The sequence below is a fragment of the Loxodonta africana genome, chromosome 2, assembly GCF_030014295.1.
Source record: "Loxodonta africana isolate mLoxAfr1 chromosome 2, mLoxAfr1.hap2, whole genome shotgun sequence".
Taxonomy (NCBI): Eukaryota; Metazoa; Chordata; class Mammalia; order Proboscidea; family Elephantidae; genus Loxodonta; species Loxodonta africana.
Window position 1 is genome coordinate 64742398 of NC_087343.1, and position 22464 is coordinate 64764861.

The 22464-nt window shown below is 37.3% G+C and overlaps 1 protein-coding gene across 1 annotated transcript in view; it reads right to left on the bottom strand.

The window, feature by feature from the left end:
* Positions 1-1798: 1798 nt before the first annotated feature.
* Positions 1799-22464, bottom strand: part of DEPDC1B (DEP domain containing 1B) — an 86403-nt gene continuing 65737 nt past the window's right edge. The window contains exons 8-10 of the mRNA XM_023545483.2: positions 21141-21317; positions 10774-10959; positions 1799-2821 (exon numbers count right to left, since the gene is read on the bottom strand). Of these exons, the coding sequence (XP_023401251.2) occupies positions 2660-2821; positions 10774-10959; positions 21141-21317 (525 nt within the window). The 3' untranslated portion in view covers positions 1799-2659. The remainder of the gene's footprint in view (positions 2822-10773; positions 10960-21140; positions 21318-22464) is intronic.

Sequence of the window (22464 nt, forward strand, 5' to 3'; positions counted from 1 at the left end):
GATGGACACCAGAGTCTTTTTGTAATCTCATCTTGAAAGTGATATCCTATCACTGTTGCTGTATCCTATTTGTTGAAAGTGTGTCACTAGGTCCAACCCACACTCAAGGGGAGGTGGTTACACAAGGGCATTTATATTAGTAGGTGGAGACCCTTGCAGATCACTTTAGATGCTGTCAACTACAGAAAGGAAGATCCAAAACTGTCATTGTCTGTAGATTATAAGGTAGATGTAGAAAATCCAAAGCGTCACACTAAACTAAATTCACACTAGAGTTAATAGAAAAGTCTAGCAAGGTCGTTGGATACAAAATTCAGAACACGAAAATCAATTTTATACTAAGTAAATGCAACAAAAAAGTAATCTTTTAGACACCATTTACAATAGGATTAAATATCAAGGTATTTATCTGCCAAAAAATAACTGTTGAAGCTGTTAATAATTAACTTCAACAGTTAACTATTGAAGCTGAGGGATGGTTACGATTCTTTTTACTTTTGCATGTATTTGAAAATTTTAATACTAACATTTTATAAAACCATCAAACACCTAGGAATAAATTTAACAGAAAAAAAAATTGAAAACCCTTACAGGTTTGTTTTTGTTTTTTTTTTTTCCCTCAACTCTAAATAAATGGCAGGAAAAACCATGATCATGGAGTGGAAAACTTAATATTGTAAAGATTGTAATTCTCTCCAAATTGATTTACAGATTCAATACAACCAGAATCAAAATTTCAACAGGGTGTGTGTGTGTGTGTGTGCGTGCGCACGTGTGGCTTGACAAGCCGATGTTAAAATTTACACAAAAGTGAAAAATTCAAAAAGTATATGTTTGACCACATTAATAATCAGGGAAATGCAAAGTAAAACCATAATGAGATACCATTCATGACACAGCCATCAGACTGACAGAATTTCTAACTCTGACAACACCAAATTGTGGTGAGGATGTTAAGCAAAGGGAACTCTCACAGGCTGCTAATGAAGTATTCACTGGTACTACTCTGGAAAGCTGTTTGAAATTATCTACCTATCAATTTCACACTGAGGTGGTAATAATATTTTATGGCCTCTCTAAAAGTATATTATATTTCACAAGAAAAAAAGTAATCTTAAGGAAAAAAGAAGAAAACAATTACATATACTTCCAAAGATATGCGATAAGAGGGAAGACTCTGGAAAATAAACTCTACCCTGAAGGACAAATAGCACAGAAGGTGACTTATTCTTTGCTCTATACAGAATGCCAAGGTATAAGAATAAACCCTGAAACAGTAAAATCTCCCATTACATTATATGTTTATATATTTGGAAACTAAAGTGGTGCCTGAACCACTGGCAATACTTCCGCCCCCCCCAAATAAGCAGAATCTGAGTCAGCTGTAGGAGCATGCTGTACAAAAGAAGAGAAGCAGATGCCAAGTGCGAGGAAAAATCGGTCCAGCAAGCCAATTAGTGAGTGCTACTCTTTTTTTTTTTTTTTTTTTAACTCTTAGCTTTTTGGGTAATTGCTCTCAAAAGAAGCTATCCAGGTGCTCCATAATCCAAGTGCACCACTATTCTGTAAAAGGGCAAGGCAAAGCAAGAGAAATCAACAAAGCACCCTCCTACAGTTCAAATACAAATGCCCGAATCGCACTTTTTATTTTATTATAAAAAGAAACAACTAATGTGAGAACATTGGCAAAGGCCACAATGTTTAGCATTGGAGGACGCTCTCTGACTAAGCTAAATACATGCCAAAAAAAAAAAAAAAAAAACCCTCACAGATACGATATTTTAAAAAGAACAGCAGTTTTATTTATTTACCTTCCATTTACTTTCAAAAGGATGGAGAAGCTGGGGAAAACACATTTTTAAAGGGAAGTACCCTTGTTTTACTTCATCCATTTGTGTTTTTCACACACACACAAATATATATATATATATATATATATGACTTAGAGTAACAGCTCTAAGAGAACCCAGAAATTTATCATCCAATTCATCTTCCCATCTGTAGCCAAGTCTAAAATTATATCACTGCAGGCAGGTAAAAATCTATTCCACTTATAGGTAAACACCAATTAATACTGGTGTTATGAAAGAACCAGCTTTAGTAAAATCTGTCAGAATAACAAACATATTTGCATAAAAAACAAAAAACACAGCCATTTACAATACAGGACATTAAGGACAGCATTGGAAAACAGAATTTACACAACAGAAATCACGTTTGGCTATTAAGTCAATAGCATCACAGTAACAGTACCCAGTGTATTTCTTGTTCAAGTGTATACACTACTTTTAAGACTCGATTACAGCAAAAACATTAGTAACAAGAATATACACAACTCCTTTTATTAAACAGCATGAAAACCAGCAACATATAAAAAGATGAAAATATATCACCTTTAATTTTGTAGCAATTACGAACATGTTAACATTGCCACTATACATTTGACCCATCATTTTTAATTGATCTGTACACTTTAAAAATAGCATTGTTTTATAAAAATACTGGTAATGGCTCAACATATTTTACAAGTCAATAATCTTTTATTTCAGTAGTTTACATTTTACACTATTCTTTCTTCTACCATCACAGTCCTTCCCTAACTATCCAATCACTCAAACAACAGCAATAACAACAGAGGACTCTACAGTCTGTAGAAGAATTACATCCGAAAACTTCTAGTTCTTTGAAATGGTTGGAAAGGCATTTTTAGTGCCCACATCAGCAGCTGTGGTCTTGGTTTGGGTTTTTCAGGAAACAGAAGTGCTTCACTTTCTGGCGTAGGAAATCGTTGCTGGTAAACTTCAGGATAGGATTTCTGAAACTGAAAAAATGTCCAAGAGAGTTAAAAAGACAGATAAGGAACAATAAAACAGGGCAACCAAATTTTAAAATAAGATTTCTAATCTTCCCATACTTTCCTGTTTTAATGTTCATTGTTTTGAATCAGAAAATTGTACAAATAAGAACACACACACAAAAACCAAACCCATTGCCGTTGAGTGATTCCAACTCATAGCGACCCTACAGGACACAGTAGAACTGCCTCATATGGTTTCCAAGGAGCGCCTGGTGGATTTCAACTGCCTATCGTTTGGTTGGTTAGCAGCTGTACCTCTTAACCACTACACCGCCAGGGTTTCCAATAAGAACACAGGTCACAATAAAATTCACTTCAACACGAACTCATTTCTTTTCTTAAATCATTTGCTTCTACTTCCTATCGGCCAAATTCATCTTCAATTTGATCCTATCTTTAAATAAAGTTCCCCTTTTAAGCATATTTCTTAAAATTTCCCCCCACTTCCAAATATAAATACACCTCAACTTAAAAACCTTCACAAGTACTGACTTGCAAATAACTCATGTTCTACACCTTTAAAAAAAAAAATTAAGTCCAACTACAATTTCATCATCTCCCTGCTTCCCCAACTTAGTCCCACCAGCTTGTGCCCAGATGGAAGACAGAACATTCTCGTATATATTGCTTTATGAAAAGCTTTAAGAGAGGCAATATGTTTTTCCTTTGATCCACACCACTGAAGTCTTCTCCAAAATTACTCTGAAAAAAAATACGATTGGGAGTCCAAAACTCTGACACTCTGTGTATGAATAAATATATACATATGTGTGTATGTGTGCACACATATGTATAGACACACACATATATGATGTGATCAGGAATCCAGTTACGTACAATCAAGTCTTTAAAAACAAAATCATTTATCTGATCTTTGGTCAATACTTAGATTAAGAATGGTCAAAGTACCCATGCCTCACGCCATGCACAAAAACTAACTCCAAGTGGATCAAAGACCTAAACATAAAGACTAAAACGATAAGGATCATGAAAGAAAAAATAGGGACAACGTTAGGAGCCCTAATATAAGGCATAAAGAGAATACAAAACATTACTAAAAATGATGAAGAGAAACCAGATAACTGGGAGCTCCTAAAAATCAAACACCTATGCTCATCTAAAGACTTCACCAAAAGGGTAAAAATATCACCTACAGATCGGGGAAAAATTTCCAGCTATGACATCTCCAACCAGCGCCTGATCTCTAAAATCTATATGATTCTGTCAAAACTCAACCACAAAAAGACAAACAACCCAATCAAAAAGTGGGCAAAGGATATGAACACGCACTTAACTAAAGAAGATATTCAGGTTATAACAGATACAGGAGAAAATGCTCTCGATCATTAGTCATTAAAGAAATGCAAATTAAAACTACGATGAGATTCCATCTCACTCCAACAAGGCTGGCATTAATCCAAAAAACACAAAATGAATGTTGGCGAGGCTGCGGAGAGATTGGAACTCTTATACACTGCTGGTGGGAATGTAAAATGGGACAACCACTTTGGAAATCTATCTGGCGTTTTCTTAAAAAGTTAGAAATAGAACTACCATACAACCCAGAAATCCCACTCCTTGGAATATACCCTAGAGAAATAAGAGCCTTTACACGAACAGATATATGCACACCCATGTCTATTGCAGCACTGTTTACAATAGGAAAAAGCTGGAAGCAACCAAGGTGTCCATCAATGGATGAATGGATAAATAAATTATGGTATATTCACACAATGGAATACTACCTATCAATAAAGAACAGTGAGGAATCTGTGAAACATTTCATAACATGGAGGAACCTGGAAGGCATTATGCTGAGTGAAATTAGTCAGAGGCAAAAGGACAAATATTGTGTAAGACCACTATTAATAGATCTTGAGAAACAGTATAAACTGAGAAGAACACATTCTTTTGTGGTTATGAGGGCTGAGGGAGAGAGGGTAGGAAAGGGTTATTTACTGATTAGTTAGTAGATAAGAACTACTTCAGGTGAAGGGAAGGACAATACTCAATACATGGAAGGTCAGCTCAACTGGACTGGACCAAAAGCAAAGAAGTTTCCGGTATAAACTGAATGCTTTGAAGGTCAGCGGAGCAAGGGTGGGGGTTTGGGGACTATGGCTTAAGGGGGCTTCTAAGTCAATTGGCAAAATAATTCTATTATGAAAACATTCTGCATCCCACTTTGAAGTGTGGCGTCTGGGGTCTTAAATGCTAACAAGCGGCCATCTAAGATGCATCAATCAGTCTCAACCCACCTGGATCAAAGGAGAATGAAGAACACCAAGGTCACACGATAACTATGAGCCCAAGAGACAGAAAGGGCCACACGAACCAGAAACTTACATCATCCTGAAACCAGAAGAACTAGATGGTGCCGGCCACAACGAATGACTGCCCTGACAGGGAGCACAACAGAGAGCCCCTGAGGGAGCAGGAGAACAGTGGGATGCAGACCCAAATTCTCATAAAAAGACCAGACTTAATGGTCTGACTGAGACTAGAAGAATCCTGGCAGTCATGGTTCCCAAACCTTCTGTTGACCCAGGACAGGAACCATTCCTGAAGACAACTCATCAGACATGGAAGGGACTGGACAATGGGTTGGAGAGAGATGCTGATGAAGAGTGAGCTACTTGTATCAGGTAGACACTTGAGACTGTGTTGGCATCTCCTATCTGGAGGGAAGATGGAAGGGTAGAGAGGGTTAGAAACTGGCAAAACCGTCATGAAAGGAGAGACTGGAAGGAGGGAGCAGGCTGACTCATTAGGGGGAGAGTAAGTGGGAGTATGGAGTAAGGTGTATATAAGCTTATATGTGACAGACTGAATTGACTTGTGAACTTTCACTTAAAGCACAATAAAAATTATTTAAAAAAAAAATATAGAAAACTTCAACAATCAAACAACAAAAAGACAAACAATCCAATTAAAGAATGGAAAAGAACATGAACAGACACTTCACAAAACAAGTTATTCAAGTGGCCAACAAACACATAAAAAATGCTTGCCGTTATTAGCTATTAGAGAGATGCAGACCAAAACTACAATGAGATACTGTGTTACCCCTGCAAAAATGGCACTGATCACAAAAACAGAAAACAACAAATGCTGGCATGGTTTTGGGGAGATTTGAACCCTTATCCACTGCTGGTGGAATTACAAAATAGCACAACCACTATGGAAAATATTATGGTGCTTCCTCAAAAAACTAGAAATAGAACTACCTTATGATCCAGCAATCCTACTTTTAGGTATATACCCTACAGACTTAATAAAAGAGAAGCAGACATATGCTCACCTACGTTCATTGCAGTGTATTCACAATAGCAAAAAAAAAAAAAAAGAAAGAAAGAAACAATCTGAGTGTCCATCAACAAATGAATGGATAAACAAAATGTGGTACATACGTGCAATGAAATATATAACCACAAAGAACAATGATGAGCTCATGAAACATATTATACCGTGAATGGATCTGGAAGACATAAGACTAAGTGAAAAAAGTCAGTCACTAAAGGACAATATTGCACAATCCCACTGTTATAAGAAGACAAGAATAGACACATATATACAGAGACCAATATTCATTGGTAGTTACCAGAGATGGGGTGGCTAGGGGAGGGAAAGTCACTCTCTGGGTTGTAGATACTTGTTATTTTTGGCGATAGGAAAAGTAGCACCAAATGTGGGTGTAATGAGCACAGCTTGATCAAAGTAAATGAAGCCACTAAGAAGTCCACAGAGAAAAGGATATTTGTGCTAAAGAATATGACACATATAATTTGGCAACAACACCAATGATAACCAAAAAACGAGTGTATGATACATATGTATGTGCACAGGCATATAAGTCTATGGATAGGTAAAGTGTGTACACACGTGTGCATAGATTGAAGTATCTATATGTACGTGTATAGACAAGTATGTGTGTACAGGCACGTTTTTCATAGAAGACACAGTTACAGATACTTCTCAAAAGTAGCCAAATACCTTGTGAGATTTGTTTTCTGGGTTTGAAAACTTAGGGTGTTAGTCTCATGGAACAACTCAATCAACTGGCACAATAGAGATCACGAAGTTCATGTTCTGCATCTTAGTGAGGTGGGTGGTATCTGGGGCCTGAAAAGCTTGTGAACAGCTATCTGAGATACAACTATTGCTCTCTATTCATCAGGATAAAGAGAGAAAGAAGGAAATCAAAGTCTCAGAGAAGAAACTAGTCTACAGGGCTAACAGTCTACATGAGCCACAGCGTCATCTACACTGAGGCCAGAAAAACTAGATGGTGCCCGGGTACCACTATTGACCATTCTGATCAGGGCTGCAATAGATGGGCCCTGATAGAATGGGAGAAAAACACAGAATGGAGCTTAAATTCTTAAAAAGTGCAGACTTACTGGATCAGTTGAGACTGGAGGACTCCCTGAGATTATTGCCCTGAGATACTTTTTAAATATTGAATCAAAATTATCCCCTGAGGTCACCTTTTAATGAAATCACAAATTGGCACACAAAATAAAGTATATTATTCATGACTGTGATGCTCCATATAAAAAACAACCATCTATATGAGACTAAAAGGTCAGCACTTACTCTAAAGCAAAGATGAGAAGATAAAGAGTTAGGGAAACTAGAGTACTGGAAACAGAACAACTAGAACAGATTTAAAAAGAATGTTGACACATTGTGAAGAAGTAACTAATATCACTGAACAATTTGTATAGAAATTATCAAAGGGGAACCGAATTTGCTGTGTAAACGTTCACAGAAGACAAGAGAGTATTATTACAAAAAAAAAAAAAGCAGTGTCTTCCTACCAGCTATGAGTTGAGAGCACAGAGCCAAGGTCAAGCAAAGAGTAATTCACCATGACCTGTGATTTGAATTCCAGGTAAACAACAGTTGATGTTCTAGAGTAAGCCCCAAATGGTGCCTCGGACATGCTTACATTACAAAATTATCTCTTATCTATCTGAAATCCAAATGTGGCTGGGCATCCTGTATTTTTATTGGCTAAATCTGACCTTACCACTGAACCTCTTTTGGGTCAACTTTTTACTGATGGAGAGCTTGAGATTGTGTTTGCAACAACCTAACTTCACCTCATGAATAGTAGTAGTAGTAGTAATGTAATACTAATACAAAGTAGTAGTAGTAACAGCATCAGCAGCATTAGTGGAAACTAAAACATACTTAGTACTTATTGTATTTCAGGCAGTTTCTACACAGGTTGCGTTCAATCCTCCCACCAACCTAGGGAGTACAACTATACCTATTCCTCAATTATTGACTACCTCTTTATCTGACATTTTATATGTTTGACAATAATAAAAAATCTACTATCTGACTATTTCATGCATTAACGGTGTATGTCTGGCAGTAATGAATGTTGAGGTACAAGGTGAGAGTAACACTTGCAGTGATGGTTAAGATTATTTTCCAAGTTGGCTGGCCAGTGGTTTGACAGTTATGTAATGATGTAATTTAGCAGTTATGTAATGATGTAATTTGGCAATTATGTAATGATGTAGTCATCCTTCATTATGTGATTCGAGGTAGTCATCCTCCATTTTAGCATAATACCGATTTTCAGATAACAACCTGGTTTTTGGAACCTAGCCATGTTGATAAGTGAGGAGTTGGGTGGATTTTCTGCCTTTTACAGATGAGAAAACTGAGGTACTAAGAGGTGAAGTGACCTGTCCAAGGTCACACAGCTGGTACATAGTGAAAGGGAGGGGATTTCAAACTCAGACAATCAGAGTCCATGCTTTTAACCACCACACTAATATACTAACTAGCAGACTCTTAGAAACCACTGCGTAGCATGAATTTTCCAGGGGACCAGAATCACTTCCTGACCAAGGCTTAGGTAAGCCTTTTGGAGCCAGTAGATGCAGACAGCTAGGGCACAGACACATGATTCATGCTTTTCTCGCTGTGGCCTATTTCCTGTTGTCATCTGCCCTGTACTCAAAGGCCAAGAAGTTGGTTAGATGGAAAGCTGGTGAAGCAACTGAATAAATTAGAATACACTGGTATTCAAAATAAGCTGAGATTGCTAAATTAACCAAGAGGTGGTAGAAAAGAGGATCTGATTAAATTATAAATACCTGGAACTAATCTCCCAATATGGGAGCCACCAGCCACAGGTGGCAATCAAGCCCTTGAAATGGGGCTACTCTGAATGGATATGTGCTGTATGTAGAATAGACATATCCTGGATTTCACACAGTACAGAAATGTAATTTTTTAATTAAGTACATTGATTTGTTATCAACTTTTCTCAATAATTTTTCCACCTTGACTACATTTTAAATTGATATTTTGGATATATTGAGTAAAATAATAATATTTTTTAAATCAAAAAAAAAAAAAAAAGAATGGTCAAAGTAAATTGATTCATTCTAAGTTGAAAACTATTCACCGAAACCGTACGTTTTGTTGCCTAACATAAGAACTAAAAACTTTTAGTGATACCTAAGGTGAGAAACAAAAAACACAAGCAACAAGAAAAGAAAATAGATAAATTAGATTTTATAAAAATTTAAAATGTCTGTGAATAAAAAGACATTATCAAGAGAGTGAAAAGCAATGTACAGAATGGGAGAAAATATTTGCAAGTCACATATCTTATAAGGTTTCAATATCCAGAATATATAAAGAACTCCCACAACTCAACAACAAAAAGAAAAGCAATCCAAATGTCACAATGGGTAAAGAACTGAAATAGAGAATTACTTAAAGAAGATATACAAATGGCCAATGAACACATGAAAAGATGCTCAATATCACCAGCCGATAGGGAAATGCACATCAAAACCACAGTGAGATATCATTTCACCCTAAGATGGCAATTATGCAGGGAAAAAAAAAAGAAAATAACAAGTTTTGGCAAGGATGTGGAAAAATTGGAACACTCATGCATTGCTGGTAGGAATGTAAAATTCTGCAGTTGCTGTGGAAAACATTTTGGCAGTCCCTCAAAAAGTTAAACATATAATTACCATGTTGCTGTTGTGTGCCGTTGAGTTGATTCTACCTTATAGGACAGGGTAGAACTGCCCCTTACGGTTTCCTACGCTGAAATATTTATGGGAGCAGATTGCCAGGCCTTTTCTCCCATGGAGTGCTTAACCACTGTGCCACCAGGGCTCCTTAGAACTGCCATACGAGCCAGAAATCCCGCTATTAGGAACATATCCAAAAGAGCCGAAAGCAGGAACTCAAACAGACACTTGTATACCAATGTTCATTGCAGCATTATTCACAGTAGCAGAAAGTTGGAAAAAAAAAACCCAAATGTCTACCAATAGATGAATGGATGAACAAAATATAGTATATACATACAATAGAGTATTATCCAGCTATAAAGAGAAATGAAGTTCTGATATATGCCACCACATGGATGAACCTTGAAATGAATTATGCTAAATGAAATAAGCCAGTCACAAAAGGACAACTATGGTATGATATTTATATGAAATATTTAAAATAAGCAAATCCATAGAGACAGAAAGTAGGTTAGTGGTTGCTCTGGACTGGGGGGTTATAGGGGAACATGGAGTCATTGCTTAATGGACATAGAGTTTGTTTAGTGTGATGAAAAAGTTTTAGAAATAGTGTTGATGGTTGTACAACACCGTGAATGTAATTAACGCCTCTGGATTATATACTTAAAAATGTTAAAATGGCAAATTTTATGTTTTATATATATTTTACCACAAAATTTAAACACATTTTTGAAATTTAAGTTTAAAAAAATTTTTAAATCTTGTACATCTCAGAAGACGAAATTCATATGAAATTAACTCATTAAAATAGAGAGGAAATTCCTTTTTTTTTTTCCCCCAAACCAACATGAAAACCATAAGGTGGAGAAAAAATGACTTATAAAGGATATCCGTTTTTACCTGCTTCAGTTTTTTCTTCTTCTCTTTGCTAGAGAGTTTGGCCTCTGTTATGACTTCCTCCAACAAAGCTGCCAGAGGTTCCTGAGAGCCATATGCTCTTTGGTATTCAAATTCCTCTGGACTAATTTGACGGCAAAATGATGGGGCAGATAAAGTGATATCCATGTCAGCTCCTGGGTATTTTATCTGAGGCAAAAGGATTAGTAGTCAAAGGAAACGGTGCAATTTCACATAAATTATTAAAATTAGTTCAGACCAAATACCTGAATACCTCCAACAGGAATGTCAAATCATTTCTCAATTTAACTGAGAAAGGAAGACTATATTAGAAAGTAAATTTCACATTAATAACAAAAATTAGTTCAGATCAAACACCTGAGTATCTCCAACAAGAATGTCATGTCATTCCTCAATTTAACTGAGAAAAAAATTCTATATTGGAAAGTAAAAGTATTTCCAAACTTCAAAATAATATCACTTCAAGCTATAGTTCTATTATGAGACTTTTAAAACCCAATATCCATTTTAATAAACAAAAATTCTTATGTCCTCTTCTAATAAAATCTGAAACTTGAACATAAGTGAAACATATTGACTATACTGTTGAATATACACTGTGAAGCTATCCAGACTCCCTCCCATATCTGGAGAGCTGATTTTCCTTCCCTTAGGGAAGGACAGAGGCACACAGCTAGCTAAGCTGTTATGTAGAGAGAGGTATTGTGATCAGCTCCAAACATGTTCACAGTGAGAATCAAGTAAAAACCACAAATTTATAGGCAATGTATAAAGGTAAAAGGGAGAAATAAAAGGAAAAACATAAAACAAAAACCAAGACCTGAGAATAAATGAGCATCCATTAAAAATATTTAATTTCAGCGTCCAAGAGGTTCTTGTTCTTAAAATACAGCACTTAGGTGGTGCAAATGCTTAACACACTCGGCTGCTAAACGAAAGATTGGTGGTTTGGGTCCACTCAGAGGTGCCTCAGGAAAAGGCCTGGCAATCTACTTCCAAAAAGTCAACCACTGAAAACACTATGGAGTATACAGTCCTACTCTGACACACATGTGGTCACCAGGAGTTGGAATCAGCTTGACGGCAACTGGTTTGGTTACTATTCTGCTGAAATTCCCATTATTACATTCACTTATTTTCTCAGAAGCCGCAGCTAAAAATAGGTATTACTTAAAAGGTTATTACATTAAGCACATTCCATGCCTCAAACATCAGTTTACCAGATTAGTTACAGACAACTTAACAGAAACCCAGGAGCCCGGCCAGCACAGTGGTTAGGCTCTCGGCTGCTGCCTGAAAGGCCTACAGTTCAACATACCAGCCCTGTAGGAAAAAGATGTGGTAGTCTGTGTTGGCAAAGATTACTGACCCAATGCCGTCAAGTCGACTCTGACTCATAGCTACCCTATAGGCCAGAGAAAAATTGCCCCAGTAGGGTTTCCAAGGCTGTAAATCTTCATGGAAGCAGACTGCCACATCTTTCTCCCACGGAGTGGCTGATAGGTTTGACCTGCCCACCTTTTGGCTAGGAGCCTAGCACTTAACCACTGCACCACCAGGGCTCCTCCTCCGTAAAGACTGCAGCCTTGGAAATCCTATGGGGCAGTTCTACTCTGTCCTACAGCATCGCTATGAGTCGGATTCTAGTCAACAGCAATGGGTTTTTTGGTTTTAACAGAGACCGGGGCTATAGGGAAGGGGCATACACAGCACACTTGCCTTTTATTTGGAATAGAAAAGGGCCAGAAAAAGGATGGGGCCCAAGTGACGTGAGATAGTCAAAAGCCTAGGTTATGACAAAAACACCAGGCACTTGGGATTAAAGGGCACAAGGGGAAGAAGAGGGTTGCAGACAAGGGAAACAGAAGAAGTCTGGTGCCAAAAATGCAGCCAACTTCATGATTTAGCTCAGGCTCATCCCTGACACTGCCCCAAGACAATTTACCAGAAGAGTCAAAGTAACACTGCATTTTTAGGGAAGCACTGCATAAATGCAATATGATTTTAGGGGCTTAGTGGCTTATCTGAGAGAACAGAGATCTAAGGCTCTGAGTGCTGAAACTAACCATTGCTTGGCAATTCTACAGCATACTTTGAAGAGGAAAAATATAATCAGACAATTCAAAAGTTGCTGGTTTTATTCAGTGTGTATCTCAGTGGCTCTTCACAAGACCAGGCTTATCTATGGTTAAGTTAATCATCAACATTTCAGCTTTCTGATCTTCAGCTGACAGCAAAGGGCTCACAGACCCAAGATACTGGAACACACACCTGTGTTGTGTGAATACACAAACCTAGCAAGTATACACAGCAAGAGTATTACTGCTATAACTTTTTCTTTTAGAAGTTTGGAGCTCTGATGGCAGACTGGTTAAAAGTTCAGCTGCTAACCAAATGGTCGGTAGTTCAAATCCACCAGCTGCTCCTTGGAAACCCCATGGGGCAGTTCTACTCTGTCCTAATATGTAGAGTTGCTATGAGTCGGAATTGACTTGACGACAATGGTTTTTTTTTTTAGAAGTTAAGTATTTATTTCTATTTTGTCTCATTTTTTACTTTTTTTTAAATATGGCCCATAGTAACATGGAGTGAACAGTTTAAACTAAAATAAAACTATAAGATCATGCTCTTTATTAAAATGGCAAAGTGATAATACCCAAAACAGGCAAAGGTACAAAGAAATGAACACTTTCATATACCACTGATGGGAATATAAATCAGAACAAACATCCTAAAGAGAAATATGGCAATATGTTATCAATATTTAATATGTGTTCATGCACTTTGGCCAAGCAATGCCGCTCCGAGAAATCTATTCTAAGAAAACAATCAGGAATCAGCCCCAAAATATCTAGCTATAAAAATATTTATTGTTATATTGCATGTAAAACATTTTAAAAAGGAAACTATCTACATATCAATGAGAGTACCATCTAAATAAATTATGGTATATCCATGTTATGGAATACTATATGCCAACCATAATGATGTTACAGAATAATGTAACAATAATTATAATAATATCAAAAACAATGGCAGCTACTATTCGAGGGTTTACTACGTGACAAGGATTATTCTAAGCACTTTAAAAAAAAAAAAAAAGCACTTTACATGTATTAAATCACCCACACCTTACAACAACCCTATGAAGAAGGTACTAGCTATTAATATTCCCATTTAAAGATAAAGAAAGAGACATGTTGAGGCAGATACTGAAGAAGGGAGGTGCTGGGGCAGAGAGATATTATATAACTTGCCCAAGGTCACACAACTAATAAAGGGCAGGCTGAGAATTCAAAAAACATTTAGTTCCAGAGTGTGCGCTCTTGGCCACTCTAGTGTCAATTAAGAATATGCACTGATGTGGAAAATCTTTGTCATTGTATTGTTAAGGAAGAGAAAATAAGTTACAAAGCAAAAGAAGAAATATGTACACACAGAGAAAAACACCAGAAAGGCCACAATAATGACTAAGAACATTTTAGCAATAGTATTTTTTGTGTGTGTATTTTTCTGTTTTCCAAATTTTCTTCAATATATTAGGTTTATAATTACAAAAAAAAAAGGAAAAATTATTTTAATTTTTAAATTACACACTGGAAACAGTAACTGAATAGTTAATTACTTTAAGAATAACTTAAAAGTAGTTTCACTGGTCTTTAATTGTAGAGCCTCAAAAAGTGATTAAGGGGAAAGAGGTCCAATCACTTAGAAGGTGCTAAGCCTTCCTCTTGCCTCTCTTCACCAAAGATTTCTGCTCCCACAGGCTTACAAACAAAGCTGGCTCTTGGGCCTACATGATAGTAATATATGGCATTGTTTTTGTGCTGTATTAATATAACAAGAATAATAGTGACCTTTCAGAGAGAACCTGCCATATGTCAGAAATTTATTCTGCATTTAAATTATAATATTCTTATCTTCAAAACAAGTTTATAAAATAGGTATAGCTCATTTTAACACCTGAGGAAACTAAAACTCAAACAGGTTAAGGGACTTGCCCAGAGCCACACAACTCAGAAAGCGTACAGAGCCAGGAGTTCCACCCAGGTCTTTATGGCTCTACAGACCATGTTCTTCTATCACACGTTTCACACGAGCAGTATGGCATAGTAGTGGTGAGCACAGACTCTGGAAGTGACTTCATCGGTTTGAATAATTGGCTCTGTGACCTTGGACAAGCTACTTAATCTGTGCTTCAGCTTCCTTATCTAAAAAATAGGAATAGTAGTAGTACCTAAAGATCCCTAGGTGGTACAAATGGTTTGTTTTTCACTGCTAATCTAAAGGTTGGTGTTTCAAACCCACCCAGCAATACTCCTAAAGAAAGGCCTGGCAGGAGGCAGAGCCAATAAGGCAGAGTACTCAGATGCTTCCTGTGGTTCCTCTTACAACAAAGACCCCCCCTCCTCAAAAAAAACAGTGAATCAATTATATGACAATCTAGGAGCCCTGAATATCAAAAGCAAAGTTGAAGAATGGAACTGAGTGGCAGGGGGAGGGAGAGACAGTTCGGAAGCAGCAAGGAGTTGCCAGACCTGACCCAACAGGAACCAGCACCCCGAAGGCCAGATCAGCTGTGCACAGTGAGGCAACCAGTGGCATTTGGGATGGGTTTTCCACTTTGGGAGAGACAGAACAGCAGAGAGTCAGCTCAAACCTCCAGAACCAGTGAAAAGCAGAGCTCAATTGGCAAAACATAAGCACATGCATCTAACCTACTATGAGGATTTAAAAAACATTCCTTTCGGAAAAACCTCTCTCCCATTTACCTGCTCCCTCCCTTCTCTGTACCAGGTCCCAGGCTGGACTCAGAGATTGCCACGTCCCCCTGGAAGGAGGATCCATCACACAGGCTGAGCCATTCCCCCAGCCTTGGAGAGGAAACAAAATGACAAATAGGAAAAAATAATTCGCCAGCTCCCAGGCACAGGCAAAGAATAACTTTTAACCCTGCATAGACCTGTGTGGGCCAATTTCAGCAGCATAGACCCTCATTAGCACAGTACAACAGGGAACATACCTGAAGCCCAACTTCAGCTGTATCAGCTATATGGTGGAGTGGCAGTTTCGCGACATTTGACACCACCCTGCCCATTAAGCAGGGTCCTCACCTACCCACATCAGGGGCCTGAGGACTTGTGGCTCTACCCATGCCACATAGCCACCTATGACAGGGATCCAAGCAGCCAACAGAATTGGGTGCCCATAGTCCGGCTGTAACACCCACCTACCTACGTACGCACCCTAGGGAACAGAGACATGCTTTCCTCACACACTCCGAGGCAGCTGTCAGCTCCTTGCCTTGCTCACTACTTCAGTCCCTACTGCAGCCAGATACCTGTGCCTACACCAATCACCCCTGCTGGTCTAGGACTGTAGGTGAGAGCCTGTACCACATACTTGGTGACTGACTACCTAGACACCTGACCTGAATCCATACCAGAAAAGTAAACAGACTCCTGGCTCACATACCTAGTAAAAGATCTAACCACCTGGTGACAGGACGTGAGAACTTCAAAGGCACCAGTAATCAAACTAGCTCAAATGAGCAGCCTATTTGGGCATAACTAAACAAAACAAAACAAGAAACTAGGACACAGTAAGCAAATACAAAATAAATAAATATAATAACTTACTGATGGCTCAGAGACAACAGTCAATATCAAGCCAAATAAAGAGGCATACCACGATGGCTTTAGCAAACTCCCAAAATAAAGAATGAAGAAATCTTCCAGAGGAAGATAATTTCTTAGAATTACTAGAGGTAGAATACAAAAGATTAATATATAGAACTCTTCAAGAGATCAGGAAGGAGATCAGGCAAAATGCAGAATGAGCCAAGGAACACAGAAAAAGCAATAGAGGAACTTAGGAAGATTATAGAAGAGCATAACCAACAAATTTAACAGGTTGCAACAATCCATAGAGAGACAGCTAACAGAAATCCAGAAGATTAACAATAAAATTTCAGAATTAGACTACTCAATAGAAAGTCATAGGAGCAGAATCGAGGCAACGGAAGCCAGAATTAGTGAGATTGACGATAAAGCACTTGACACCAACTTACTTGATGAGAAATCAGATAAAAGAATTTAAAAAAAATGAAAAAACACTAAGAATTATGTGGGACTCTGTCAAGAAGAATAACCTCGACTGATTGGAGTGCCAGAACAGGGGGGATAAAAGAAAATATGGAGAGAATTGTTGAAGATTTGTTGACAGAAAACTTTCCTGATGTCGTAAGAGATGAGAAGATGCTCACCAAACCCCACACAAGGTAGACCCTAACAGAAAGTCACCAATCAAACGTGCCAAAACTGAAAATAAAGAGAGAATTTTAAGAGTGGCCAGGGACAAACAAAAAGTCATCTACAAAGGGGAGTCAATAATCTTAAACTCGGACTACTCAGCAGAAACCATGCAGGCAAGAAGGCAATGAGATGACATGTAAAAAGGCTTGAAAGAAAAAAAAAAAACCTGCCATCTGAGAATTATATATCCCGCAAAAGTGTGTCTCAAATATGATGGTGAAATTAGGGCATTTCCAGATAAACAGAAGTTTAGAGAACTTGTAAAAACCAAACCAAAATTACAAGAAATAATAAAGGGAGTCCTCTGGTTAGACAATCAATAACATCAGATAACAATCCAAGACCAGAACACATAACAGAGCAACCGGGTATCAACTCAGACAGAGAAGTCACAAAAATAAATCAATGCTAAAGCCCTGAAAGTAGGGAAACAGAGGTGTCAATATGTAAAAGACGGCAATACTAAAACAAAAAAGAGGGACTAAAAAAATGTAGTCATACATCTTTCATATGGAGAGAAAGTCAAGGCAATATAAAGAAATAAAAGATGGATTTAAATTTAGAAAAATAGGGGTAAATATTAAGGTAACCACAAAGGAAACTAACAATCCTACACACAAGAAAAACAGAGAGAGTCAACAAATACAAAATCAAAAATGAAAAAGATGAAAAGAAAATACATAAAGAAAAATGACTCAGCACATAAAACAAAATGCAACAAAGGAACTGTCAACAACACACACAAAAAAGACATCAAAATGACAGCACTAAACTCATAAAAAAAATTTTTTTTTCATACCTATCAATAATTATGCTGAATGTAAAAGGGCTACATGCACCAATAAAGAGACAGAGAGTGGCAGAGGGATAAAAAAGAACACAATACATCTATATGCTGCCTACAAGAGACACACCTTAGACTTAAAGACACAAACTAAAACTCAAAGGATGGAAAAAAATATATAAGCCTACAGTAACAGTCAAAAAAGAGCAGGACTGGCAATATTAATCTCTGACAAAATAGACTTTAAAGAAAAATCTACCACAAAGGATAAGGAAGAACACTATATAATGACTAAAGGGTCAATACACCAGGAGGCTATAACCATAATAAATATTTACTCACCCAACAACAGGGCTCTAAAATACATAAAACAAACGCTAACAGCATTGAAAAGAGAGATAGGCAGCTCCACAATAATAGTAGGAGACTTCAACACATCACTTTTGGTGAAGGACAGAACATCCAGAAAGAAGCTCAATAAAGACACAAAAGATCTAAATGCCCAAATCAACCAACGTGACCTCATAGACATATACAGAACACTCTACCCAACAGCAGTCAAGTATACTTTCTTTTCCAATGCACATGGAACATTCTACAGCATAGGCCACATATTAGGCCATAAATCAAGCCTTAATAGAATCCAAAGCATTGAAATATTACAAAACGTCTCTTCTGACCATAAAACCATAAAAATAGAAATCAATAACAGAAAAAGCAAGGAAAACAAATCAAACACATGGAAAATGAACAGCACCTTGCTCTAAAATTACAGTGTTATAGAAGAAATTAAGAACAGAATAAAGAAATTCACAGACTTGAACAAGAATGAAAACACATCTTACCAGAACCTCTGGGACACAGCAAAAGCAGTGCTCAGAGGTCAATTTATAGCAATATATGCACACATCCAAAAAGAAAAAAGGGCCAAATCAAAACATTAACCTTACAACTTGGACAAATAGGAAACAGCAAAAGAAGCCCCCAGACGCCAGAAGAAAGCAAATAATAAAAATTAAATGAAATAAACAATTGAAAGAGTTAACAAAACCAAAAGCTAGTTCTTTGAAAAGATCAACAAAATTGATAAACCACTGGCAAACCTAACAAGAGAGGAAGCAAATAACCCAAATAAGAAATGAAATGGGCAATATTACAACAAACCCAACTGAAATTAAAAGAATCATAACAGAATACTGTGAAAAATTGTACTCTAACAAATTTGAAGCCTAGAGGAAATGTGACACATTTCCTACCTAAACTAACACAAACAGAGGCAGAACAACTAAATAAATCTATAACAAAAGAAGAGATTGAAAAGGTAATCAAAAAACTCCCAAGAAAAAACAGCCCTGGCCCTGACAGTTTCACTGGAGATTCTACCAACCTTCATAGATGAGTTAACGCCACTACTACTAAAGGTATTTCAGAGTATAGAAAAGGACGGAAAACTCTCAAACTCATTCTATGAAGCCACTGTACCCCTGATACCAAAACCAGGTGAAGACAGCACAAAAAAAAGAAAATTACAGACCTATATCCCTCATGAACTTAGATGCAAAAATTTTCAACAAAATTCTAGCCAATAGAATTCAACAACAAATCAAAAAAAAAATAATTTACCATGACCAAGTGGGATTCATACCAGGTACGCAGGGATGGTTCAACATTAGAAAAACAATCAATGTAATCCATCACATAAATTAAAAAAAGGACAACAACCACATGATCTTATCAACTGACACAGAAAAGGCATTTGACAAAGTCCAACACCCATTCATGATAAAAACTCTCAGCAAAATAGGACTAGAAGGGAAATTTCTCAACATATTAAAGGGCATTTATACAAAGCCAACAGCCAGCATCATCCTAAATGGAGTCTGAAAACACTGCCCTTGAGAATGGGAACCAGACAATGATGCTGTTTATCACTACTCGTATTTGACATTCTACTGGAGATCCTAGCCAGAGCAATTAGGCTAGAAAAAGAAATAAAGGGCACCCAAATTGATAAGGAAGAAGTAAAAGTATCTCTATTTGTAGATGACATGATCTTACACACAGAAAACCCTAAAGAATCCACAAGAATATTACTGGAACTAATAGAAGATTTCAGCAAAGTATAAGGATACAAGGTAAACATACAAAAATCAGTTGGGTTCCTCTACACCAACAAAGAGAACTTCGAAGAAGAAATCACCCAATCAATACCATTTACAATAGCCCCCAAGAACATTAAATACTTTGGAATAAATCTAACCAGAGACGTAAAAGACCTATACAAAGAAAACTACAAGACCTTACTGTAAGAAACCAAAAGAGACCTACATAAGGGGAAAAACATACCTTCCTCGTGGATAGGAAGACTCAACATTGGGAAAATGTCAATTCTATCCAAAGCAATCTACAGACACAATACAATCCCAATGCAAATTCCATTGGCATTTGAGGTCCTGTCCAGAGGCAAAATGTGAAGGCAGAAAGAGACAGGAGCTGGTTGAACGGACACAGGAAATGTGGGATGGAAAGAAGGAGTGTGCTATCACATTGCAGGGAGAGCAACTAGGGTCACATAAAAATGTGTGTATAAATTTTTGTATGAGAAACTAACTTGAACTGTAAACTTTCACTTAAAGCACAATAAAAAAAAAAGGTAAAAAAAAAAAAAAAAGGGCTGGCAATCTGCTTCCATTAAGATTACAACGAAGAAAATTCTACGGAGCAGTTGTACTTTGTAACACATGAGGTTGCCATGAGTTGAAGTAGACTCTGCCGCAACTAACAACAACAGCACGTAAGTCACATGTCTGTTACTAATCAAGACGTTTATTGCACGTGAATCATTCCCAGCAGCAACCATACAGCAGGTTCTAGACAAACTCTTTTAAGAAACTTGCAATCAAAAGTGTACAGCATTGATGAGCATAAACAAAATCAAACAGGCAAAGTGCCATAAATTTTTCAGTGATGATAGTAAACATCTCTGTAGTGCTTACTATGTGTCAGGCTCTGTTGTAAGCACTTCATATGTACCATATTTTTACGCAAATAACACGCGCCTTCTGCGTCTGTTTGCTGACCATGGCCCCCCACCACGAGGTTTGTCATAAGGGCACTATGCTAATTTTTTTTTTGCATAAAAACACAGTATTAACTCACTAATTCTCAAATCAAAAGCCCCAAGAAACCTTCCAAGGTAAGGTGACTCTCCCCTGCCAATTTTATAAGATTAATAATATCATTTTCTTTACCTGAACTCTTTGTAGGTGAGCTACACGCTCCTCTATAGAGGTCTGCAAGGCCACAGGAACTTTCAGAATCTCCTGGTAATTGTCCATGAGAAACGTCACCAACCTAGCAGCTAATAACTCATCCAAGTCTACGTCATCCTTGGAACACAAGATGCAGCCAGAAAAGGTCTGAACCATCTTAGAAAAAGAGAAAAGAAATAGGATATTTAAATTTACATAGAGGAGTTTTCTTTTCTACTCTGAACTGAGTGTAACCTAATTTGCAAAAGGTAAACTTGAATAGCCCAAGGCACAAGGTGCACATCCTACCTGGTACCTGCCCACCTTGGATGAGCTGATGTTGTCATGAACAAAACATGTGTCTCACTTACCTTACAGAGACTTAGCAGAGAGATGCTTGTCTGAGCAGTTCTTAAAGAAATCCTTTTTATGAACAATTTTAAATATATATACATACATTAATAAGTTCTGAAAATTATGATGACCTCTATGACTTGGATCATATAGCACTTTAAGATCCAAGTACTTTATAACCATTTAGTCAAATAACATCCTAATTTCATTATTGATATTAAAAAAAAAACCCTGATCACATAGCCTGTATGCCTCACCAATTACATTTTTTTCCATATTAACTGCTATTTTCTGTTTTCTCTAGGATTTTGGATATACATTTGACAATGACCTTTGAACATAACCATGAGAGTTTACAAGAAGTGACTTAAGTGATGAGACTCTCTTTACAGTAAGCAGAAATAGAAAACATACTGCAGGGCTGCACAGAATTCGTATTAACTATTCCATTCTTTATACTATCATTTAGTTTGACTTTTTTTTTCTTCTTTTCGTTTTTCTACTAATTTCATTGCTGACATACAGTGGAGGGGCAATTATTAGAGAAAAGACTCTCTATTAAGCTTTAGATACTAACACAACAGATATTCAGAGATGATCCAATTTAACAACAGCTGAGGGGAGTAATGAGGATTACAGAGGGCATCTCTATTCACAGGAGTCCCTGGGTAGTGCAAATGGTTAACAGGCTCGGCTGCTAACCAAAAGGCTGATGGTTCAAGCCCACCCAGAAGTGCCTCGAAGAAAGACCTGACAATCTAATTTCAAAAAATCAGTCAGTGAAAACCCTCTGGAAATAAGAAGGCAGAAAGAGATAGGAGCTGGTTGAATAGACACGGGAAATCCGGGGTGGAAAGGAGGAATGTGCGGTCACATTATAGGGATAGCAACTAGGGCCACATAACAATGTGTATACAAATTTTTGTATGACAAACTAACTTCGGCTGTAAACTTTCACCTAAAGCACAAT